The sequence below is a fragment of the Seriola dumerili genome, unplaced genomic scaffold (genome assembly GCF_002260705.1).
Source record: "Seriola dumerili isolate Sdu_G_001 unplaced genomic scaffold, Sdu_1.0 BDQW01001124.1, whole genome shotgun sequence".
NCBI classification, from domain to species: Eukaryota; Metazoa; Chordata; class Actinopteri; order Carangiformes; family Carangidae; genus Seriola; species Seriola dumerili.
The window spans coordinates 1081273-1091633 of NW_019175379.1; the positions used below are offsets into that span (position 1 = coordinate 1081273).

At 38.0% G+C, this 10361-nt stretch overlaps 1 protein-coding gene across 1 annotated transcript; it reads right to left on the reverse strand.

The window, feature by feature from the left end:
• Positions 1-1576: 1576 nt before the first annotated feature.
• On the reverse strand, positions 1577-4033 carry mnx1 (motor neuron and pancreas homeobox 1). The gene is made up of 3 exons (XM_022767248.1): positions 3529-4033; positions 2554-2714; positions 1577-1864 (listed from the first exon to the last, which is right to left on the reverse strand). Exons 1-3 carry the CDS (start codon positions 4031-4033, stop codon positions 1577-1579), a joined length of 954 nt encoding a protein of 317 aa, XP_022622969.1.
• Between the last annotated feature and the right edge of the window lie 6328 nt (positions 4034-10361).

Genomic DNA, 10361 nt, shown 5'->3' on the forward strand with positions numbered 1-10361 from the left:
CCAGCAGATCCCTCAGTAATCCTGTCACAAATGGCCCATAATCAGTCAACCACTGCTATAGTTTAACGCTGATGACGGCAGGAACAATGATAACGAGTGAGACCATTCTGTGGGCTGTGTTTTCTGGAAAGTAACTGATGCACAGGTGAGTTATTAAACTGTCCCAGTAGCTAAGTCACATTGGTAGACATAAGATTACAAAATAAAGGACTAGGCTGGAAAAAAAAATTGTATTGTATGTCAATATAGCAGCGGATAAGGCGCACCAAATAAATAAATGTTTTGTGTAGTAGGAAAGTGATGTGGATGGGATGTTTGGTTTGCATTTGAGCATTCTTGTAAAATGCAGAGCCCAGCCCAAAATCATGAGAACAACTTATAGATATTTTATGTTAATAGTTTGTCATTATTAGTTATTTGCACTTATAATCAGAGGGAGGACATATGTATCTCATGGTCAGCTCAGGACTATCTTACATCTAGTGTCCAATTTTACTGGTTCCCCAACAAAGATAATTCAAATACCCTTCAAAATAAAATGTGACAGTCTATGTTCATATTTTGACAAGGGTGGCTTAGGCCCTAATTTGGTATAGTAACATTTAAATCGCTCTGTATAACTAAGAAAAAAAAATTAAAGATATTTGTAGTTGTAAATGAGTTTGAAATGTCTCCAGCCCTGAAAATAGTGCCCGCAGCTGTCGCTTAACAGGCCGTTTAAAAGGTTTATTAATACGAGCCCATTGCTAGTGTGGTGTGAAATGTTTCCTGCGTCTGCCTGCCTACTTGCTGTTTGCTCTCGCTGCACGTTTGCACAGATCCGACAGCGCTATTAACAGTAATTCCCATGACCCCACCTGTCAGAGCAAGGGGAAAAACACAAGCCTGTATTCGCGTCCAGGCTGAAAATCTGCGAGTAGCTACGTCGTAAATCAAGGGACTAGATTTCAAGAAAAAAAAAAAAAAAAAGATTTGCGCCATAATACCAACTGAGTTTTATATAAAAACATTTTTATTTCACATTGTTTGCACCAAGAGAGACGCTAAACGATCATTTAGCATGCACTGGTATGACCATTTTATAAATACAGTATAGAAAAATAAACATACATATTTTTTTTTTCCAGCGTGATATGACAGACTACGGAAGTATAACACCACAAAGAACAAAATAAGACAAGTGACAGCGGATTATTGACGGTGTGTGCTGGATATTATTGAAAGACTATTGCTGAAAAAACTAACCATCATCGCAGGGAGAGATTGCAAAGTCCTGAGCCAGTTTACAGCGTTTTGCATATGAACCATGCAATGTCACAGTGGTCGCTATAGCCGAGTGCTGAAGGGTGTTCCTACAGTGTGTGTATCATTAAACTTAAATATCCTGTTTTTATTGCGTGTTTAGTAGACTATGACATGAGGGTCATTTATTCTTGACCTAAATTTTATTCTTTTCATAACAAAAAAAAAAAAAGCTCATTTATTCCATGTAGGTGATTAGAGGTTGGATTACATGCAACTGCATTTTATAGCGAAAATCCCCCACAGTCATTATAAATGGAGATCTTCTTCCGCTTCAAGGCTGCGGACTTATGTCACTGGTGTGATTCCTCTCGTCGTCTGAGGAGCAGTCTGACGAGTTGTACAGGAAATTATCGCCTTCATCGTCGTCACTGTCCCTGAAGTCTCTTATTCTGCCATTTTTTGAGTCTGTCTTGCTGTGATAATCCGACTGTTCGAGTCCGTCAGATTTCTCCTGGCCGCTCTTGTTGCCTTTCTGCTTCTCGGCCTCCTGGGCGGCCTGCTCTTTGGCCTTCTTACTTCTCTTCCACTTCATCCGTCTGTTCTGGAACCAGATTTTGACCTGGACAAATGTAAAAAAACAAAAAAACATTAAAAAAAAAACATTTAGTTGAGTGGATTTAAGCATCTACGTGCTGTCAAAGAGGAGAGTGCGCCCTATGGCCTAGTGGCTACTGTGACAACAGCGTCCCCGGTTCTTCTCAGGCGGGGGGGACCTTGTTACACATCATTTTAAATCTCTGTCTCCTTTCGTGACCTATCCCCTCTGTATTTTCACATATAGGCATAAAATGCCCCCAAAATACAAAAAAATAAACATAAAAAGAAGAAAGACAACTGTGCGTAACTGTGCGTAAAGACTGCGTAAAGGTCACCGTCCACCTGGCATTGACCTCTTGGGTGTTTCAATGGTCCTACACTGAAAACATGTCGAAAACGTCTAGTCCTGAGCTTTTCAAAAAATTCCTTGAATTAAGTAAAAGCATGGCACAGATGGAAAGACTCAACTGCCATTTTCCATTGCAATTTAGATACCAGTCGTGTGATGGAAAATTTCAGAAACAAGTGAGATGAAAAATTAGATTTCACAATAATTTCTCATTTATTTTTATATACATTTTTAATATTTAAAAAAAAACAAGTAAATATATATACATATACAATATACATGCTGGGCATTTTTCTTACTAAATGTAACTTTAAGAGCAAAATCGGTTTAGTATAAACACTGTGGGTGCAGATATCATTTACCTGTGTTTCTGTCAGCATGAGGGACGTGGCCACTTCAAAGCGCTTCGGTCGTGACAGATACTTATTCAGTTTGAACTGATGCTCCAGCTCCAGCAGCTGCTGACTTGTGAATGCAGTTCTCGGTCTTCTGCACTTGCCAAGCAAGTTGGACTGCGCCTGAGCTGCAAGAAGAAAACAACATCAATCTCATGCACGTCAAAGGGTTTTACTGCAATTCCTGACAAGCAATAACATCCACAGTCAGCAGCCAGTTTGTGACAATAATCGCTAATAAAGATAATGACGATATCATATTCAGAAACGTTTATGTTGCAAGGGAAACTGAAGGACTCTTCAAAATCAGAGCACTAATGCCAGCTCTCTGCTGTTATAATACTATAAAAATCTAATTTCCCACATCTCTGAGCTCCCTGTTTAAGCAACAAGGTCGTCCACATATGAATATGTCCATAGAGAAGCTATTTGCCACTCCATTTTGAACAAATCTGTTAAAATGAGCAGAAACAAAAAGGCAGTATCTGGTGAGCAAACAGCATGTCGACTTTGGGTTTCACACTCCTCTGCTACTTTCCCACTGTCCATTATCTGTCAATTTTAGTTCCTCTCAGAAAAAACATCACTCCGTGACAGGCTTTTTCATTCAAACCATCTTAATACCTGAGAGAAATAGTGCACCAGAAATCTCCAAAACTCACTTTATTTTTTAAAGATAATATGCGAGTCTTCAGCTGAGGTAAAGCAGCATCATTTAGGCCTGAATCATTTTCAGGGGCATATTTATTAGCATTATCACAATACTTATAGACTAGACTAGACTTTTTTTGGTTACCATCAAATATTTTAGATCATCCTGGGTCTACATACCTAATAGATTGGCTGTACGGTAGGCTAGTATATTTAGATTGATTTAGATGAAAGAAAATAAGGACAGAAAATTGCCAGAATATTGTGTAGCCTAATAAAAGAGCTACTCACAATTAAAGTCAGACATTTTGGGCAGCATCATCCCGGCTGTGGAGACCCGGAGCCAGTGGTCCAGCTGGAAGGTGCTGGCTGTCAGTTTGATTGGATCACTGGCGTGGTGGTGATGGGAGCCGTGTGGATAGGAGTAGGACAGGGCAGGGTGTTGGCCTGCGAGGGCAGCCGCGGAGTAGGTATACATGGGATGACCGTAGAGAGCCTGTGCGGGGATCCCTGCGGTGCTCTGCGGATGTAATCCAACCATGCTGTGCGGACTGTTGAGGAAACCCGGTTTAGGAATCAAGCCGCAGGTGGAAATCCTCGGCGGAGACGGCGTCTCTGCGCGTAAAGACTCGGCGCTGGTGGTCAACTCCGGGGCTGCCACACTTCCAGACGACGGGATGGAGGAGGAGGAAGAGGAGGAGGACAGGGAAGTCACAAGCGCAAGCGGGGAGGTCTGCACCTTGGGTGTATCGACTGCTAAAAGCGCATCAATGCGAAAGTTTTTGGATTTCTCCATTGGGCCCCCGGTGCACGTCCTTTTCGCCTGTTCTGCTGTTAAACGAAGGAGAAGTCAGTGCCGTTTTCCCACCTCTCAAAAGTTATGATGTGGTCCGGAGTGTGAGAGAGGAGCTCCGTGTCACACTTAATCCCTGTCAGATGGAGGCGATTGGTGCAGCAGTCTGGCAGGGGGCTGTCCCAAGCCTTGTATCGGACCCAACAACGCCTCTCTGCTCTAATCACTGTAAAGCACGGTGCTGGCTGCGTTATTGCTTTCATAAAATATCACTATTATAGGAAAATGACACAAAAGTTAGAAAAAAAAACCTTCAGATCTTTGATCTGCTATAACTGGATGTTATTTTTTCGCTGTATACATTAACATGCAGTTCATTGACAGAGGGTTTGTCGAGTAAAAGTTTCCAAACTGACCAATCAAAAAGGAGGAATTGATTCGTTTTTACAGGAGTAAGTGTGCTGCACATTTCTGGAGACTGCCTTACTGTAGGTTATATACACATAACACCAACTTGCCCAAGGTCACTGGAGCAGGTGTAGTAGCCTAGCATTTTCATAAACACAAACACACATCCACATTATTAATCATATAAAATTATGTCTCGTTAAATTTATCTTTAAAATCTTTATTTTTCTAAATGAAAATCCAATTAATTTTACGCCACTTTTTTTTTCCACCACACAGAAGCGATCTATCTTGTTTGTGTTATGGTTCATCTGAGGATAGGACATGGTTTTAGCAACATTTTCTCAAACTTTAAAAAATTTCAAAACATTCACACAGATGTATAAAATATTAAAGGACAACACTGGACATGGTGGATATGAGCATTTGTTCCAAGTGCAAAACAGAAGTTTCAGTGCCAGCATGTAAGGTGGTGGGTAAAGGTTATTGTCTAGATGCCATCTTCACTTATTGAATTTAGATTGCAAATTGAATAAATATATGTGAGCTGTTAAAAAAAAAAAAAGAAAGTCACCGTGCGTAAAAATGATCATCTTGAGCGGTGGCACCCTGAGAGGCCAACAGGGAAATTTAAGTAAAAGCCTTCCTTCTGGTGACAGGCGCGCACAGCTGACATGTTATAATGGAGCTGTATATAACCAAATGAATGGGGTTACACCCTCACTGCTTCTAACATGATGTTGTCAGCAAACCAGCTTTTGTTTTGAGACTTTTTCTCATGAATTTTCGTACAAGGAAGAGAGATTTTTTCCCTTTAAAAAGCCTGAGGTTTTTCCTCATGTAATAGTGAAAATATTGTTGGTGTTATTCTAATTAAATCAGAATTCTCACCACGGGTTTTTCACTGTCAAAATAAGTTAGATTGAGACACAATCTGTGAGCAACGAGCAGCAAAAAAAAAAAAAAAATGTAATTGAAACCCTTGAAGTGTGATGAGGAGAGAGATGTAATAGGCCCGTGGCTCCTGGTGACTTCGGTCTAATAAGCCACTTAAAGTTAATGGAAGAGGAGGTCAAAATGAGAATTATTGACACCCCGTTGCCCTTAACCTGTCTACCAATAAAGCTGATTAGTTTTTGTCAATTCATCAGCCAACCGCGCTCCTGGGACGTTTATTTGCTCGAGGGAAATCAACAAGTCACCGGGTAGTTTTCAAGTAAAGGATCGCCATTTAATTGTGAACCTTGATGATCATGACCAATTACAGAATGATAACGGGGAGATTGATGTTGGTGGGATGTGGACCTGCATGGAAAAAAAAATAGAAAGACAAAGAGAGGGAGACAGAGGGAGTTAATTCACTTAATGTGCTTCAGCCGCCAAATATCCAAACTTATTTTTGTGGGGAAATGGTCCAATTCTGCATGATGGGATGTCCAGTCTTTTAATCCTGAAATGATCATTTTCTTTTACACAAATGTAGGCTACTTCTGATTATTGTTTAACCTTTGCTCTGTATTGTAATAATATATAACATCCAGTTTAGACACACTTGAGAGCCCATGAAAAGGAGTGTGGCAGCTGTTTTAAAATTATTATGATAGCCTATGGGAAGGGCTAAATAAACATCCTCAGCTCTGGACATTGAACAGAACAGAGTCGCCAAAACGGAAGTCTTATTTTGTAGTTTTCTCATCAATTAAACGCCTTTTATCAGCCATCTGCATGATCGTTATTATTATTATTATTATAGCAGCAGGACTCTTGATCGCCACACGCCCGAGCTGCGGCTTGTCTCGTGGACCTCAGGTTTAATTTCATTAAGGGGCCCGCATGAATATTTCTATTAAAGCAGCGGTGAAATATGGAGCCATTTAGTATTGGCCCTTCACCGATCACCCAGATTTATCGCTCCTTTTCATCACATCTAGGGGAGAGAAAATTAATAAGGCGCCCAAGATGGAACCGGACCCTAAAACCCTGGTCTTTCCTGAAAGCTGTTAATTTGCTCCGTAATTACTTTCACAATTAACTAAAATACAAATCAAAGTGACAAATCATGATAGTTTATATATTAATTACGTTCCGTAAATGTGTTCATCATGAAAAGGCGATTTAAAGGGACCTGCACCTGTCTCTTTCAATGCAACAAATATGCCACGTTCGCTTAAACTGGCACAATTGGTCGCCTCCATGAAATGTGTGAAACTGCTTTTAAAAACATTTGTGGCTCATAATCATTTTTTTTCTATCTGATTTTTACCCACGCTGCCGGATTTATGTGAGAAAAATAATTAATATCAATGTCAATATCACTATGAGACAATTAGAGCTAAGAAAGTGACAGATCTCAAACTCTGTACGAAATTCAATATCACTGGTTAATTTGTCTCAGACGTGTTATCAATACACTTTGAATGGAGACTCTACCTGCGTCCCCTTCAGCATGGTAAGCCCACAGTATTATATATAGGCCCGATCAGATCTTATTGATGAAACCATTTGCCTGAGCTTCGTGCTCATGCTTTTAAAGGCTTTATCCGTTCAGCCAATAAAAAGCCCGATGAAATAAGTCATCAGCTTGTTGACAAAATGTAAAAAGGGTGCAGTATAAATAAAAAAATAATAATTAGAGGGAGAATATACATAAGTAAAAACTTATACCTGGCCACAAAATATGAATACGAAATAATAATTTTATCATTATAGCTACTTACTATTGGAAATGTAAAAAAAAAAAATGATGATGATAATAATAATAATAATAATGATAATGATAATGATAAAGATAATGATAAAGATAACTATAATAAACATAGTAAGTAAGTAAACTAAAAATTAGAAAGTAAATTCATCATAAAATATGATACAAGAGGTTCCAGGTTAGAATGTTTATCTGTATTATGTACAGTATATTTAAATACAAACTTAATTTCTTTAAAGGCACAAATCTATTGGTTGACTTCTATTATATTCACATTTTATTGGCAACAGAAATCCAACTTTTTAAGTCCCTATAAATGCCACTTAGCTGGCATTACTGACCGAGTTTATTTTTGATTCTGAAGCTGGTTCCAAAATGGAAAAAGTCAGTAACACTGATATTTATGGACTAACTCATAAATTTAAAAAAATGACTACATAGCTACTGTGTGCTGTTTTCATAAGTGGTCAGACTTGGGTGGTTTTTGCTCTCTGCTCATTACAACAAGAAAACTCTCACTTATGATGCTGTGTTAGATGGACGGGTGGGAAAGATGGAGTGTGAGGCTTATATTTCTCATTTCTTGCTGACTCTGTCAGAGATGCATTGTTTCATAGTAGTAGTTTTGTATTTGACATATAAAGGATTATTTTTTATTAGGCTTTCTTGTAGGGCTATTTTATTGGATTCCATTTTATTATACATATAAACCTAATAGCTTGTATATGTATCAAAACTGACAAAGATGATTTAATGTAGTCTTCATAACCGCAGCTGGAATTAGATCTTTGAAGATCTGAGGTTTGCATTAGACTTCCTCTCCTGTATAACCATCACACTCATTATACTTATTATCAACTTTATGTGTAAGATATTTATGCGATGCTTTTCAGAACAAATGTACATGAACATATCAGTAAAAAAAAATACATAATATAACAAATTACCATCACACCAGCAATATCATCATATTATAACATAGTGATGTTATAAGAAGGCATTGTAACCATAATGTTGGTAAAACAGTTACCAAGTGTTAACTTTAACTATCTCCTGACTGTAAGCTCTTATACGCTTTCTGTTAACTCGGACTGAAAGAAGAAACTGGCAGGAGATATTCTCTCCAGTTATGAATGTTGTAGAATATAATTTGTCCAAAGAATGAGCCATGAGGTACACCGCAGATAATTTAGGAATGTGATCATGATCATTCCAGTGCAACTCAGTTCATCAATAAAGATGACACTGGTGCTATGTAAGATGTCAACACAAGAGCAGCTGCAGTACTGTGCTGCTGTCTGAAACTGAAAGGAAAGTTTCAAGAAATTGAAAATTTGAAATATCTTAATAATACTAAAGGAATTTAAATGCTAAAACCTAAATCAGCTTCAAAACATGGACAAATACCAACTTCAACACAATGCCAATACCACAATAATTCAAAGTAAATCTGCATTTATAATCTAAATGTATAACTCCATTTTACTCCAGACATTTTTGTGCCTCTCCCTTTACCTTTGCTAACACTAGTAATACAGTAGAGGATGACTGATATCAATACTAAAATGAACACCTACAGCAACAGTAACATCAAAACCCACAGCAAAAGCATTGGGATCAAATTCTGCAAAACAGAATTGCAGTTTTCTCTGCATGGGACTTTGTGGAGAGAATTTAGTCTCACCATCGGGCATTGGGGAATTGCTATTTCTGGCTGTATTTGAATGGCGTATGATTCCCCATATGTAACATTGAAGTTTTTCAGATTAAAAGTAGTATGTCTGCAATTACAACTCTAGTCCAGAACCAAGTTTCTCCAGACATCAAGGGGATGTAAATATCTTGAGATATTTCTGTTCACTTAAGTTTATTTAGTAATATAAACACACAATGAAGTATTTAGATGTGGTTGTTTACATGGTCAACGATGAACTCTCAGCCTCAGTTTTTAAGCCAACATGTAAGTGAATGTGATTATAATTTAATTTCCTTTTATTTATGTATTTATTTCCTGCTTTTTTCAGCTGTGTAAAGAGGGTTCTATGAAACAGTTTCTTGGGGCAGTAAAAGATTATTTAGTTTACTGTGTCACTGGGGTAAGACGTGGGTACCTCCATTGATAATGAAATACACCACAAAATAAACTCTTCCAAAAAACAGTCCATCTATTCATTTCTGATGCCTTTGCCTGTGACCTTACAACTTCAAGGAGATGCATGAGGAGCAAAAGTGTTTTTGGGCATATGTTGATTGTTGGATTGTTGGTTTCTTTTCAGCATTGATCAATAAGGGGCCAATAGATGCAGTGGAAACACAGGCCTGTATGTTTTTAATGTTTTATTTCTCTTATAAAAGTGCTTTTTTAAGGATTGTAGTTAAGGACATACAGTGCTGTGCAAAGGTTTTCAGCATGTTAATTGTTTAGAGTCATATCCATCTCACAATACCATTAGGGCAGACCCTGATCAGTCCCAAATTTATTCTGCTGCATGACAATGACCCCAAACATAAAGCCAGAGTCATAAAGAGCTACCTTAGGGAGTCCTGCAACAGATGGTGTGGTCCCCACAGAGCCCTGATCTCAACATCAGAGTCAGACTGGGATTACATGAAGAGGCCAAAGCAATTGAGGCAGCCTAAAGAGCCGTGGCTCTAAGATGCTTGGAACAACCTACCTGCCAAGTATCTTCAAAAAGTGTGTGCAAGTGTACTGAGGAGAACTGGTGCTGTTTCAAAGGCAAAACATAGTCATGCCAAATATTGATTAAAACTATTAAAAGCTTTATTTTTGAAAGCATCCTGATGTTACTTTTAGTGTCTAAAACTTTTGCTGTACTGCATTTATGTTTTCCTATTAGTGAGCAGCTTATGAGCAGCAGATTCATCTGTCAAAAATAAACCTACAAATCTGAATATACATGCTTTATGTTGCAAAATCAGACTAAATAAATAAATAAATTGATATCTTGTGTTACAGGTTACATTTCTGGGAATTAACAGAAGCCTTGTATTTGAATTGATATTTACATATTCATATCATATCTATGTTTTATCAAGGTACCACATATTTTTGTTGGATGACCACTATTTTCCTTCCATCGCTCTGGTGTATGTAATTATGAGTACAGTGTAAATAAATAAACAAACAAACAAAAGTTTCTCTTTTATCTGTAAATTTACACACACACACACACACACACACACACACACACACACACA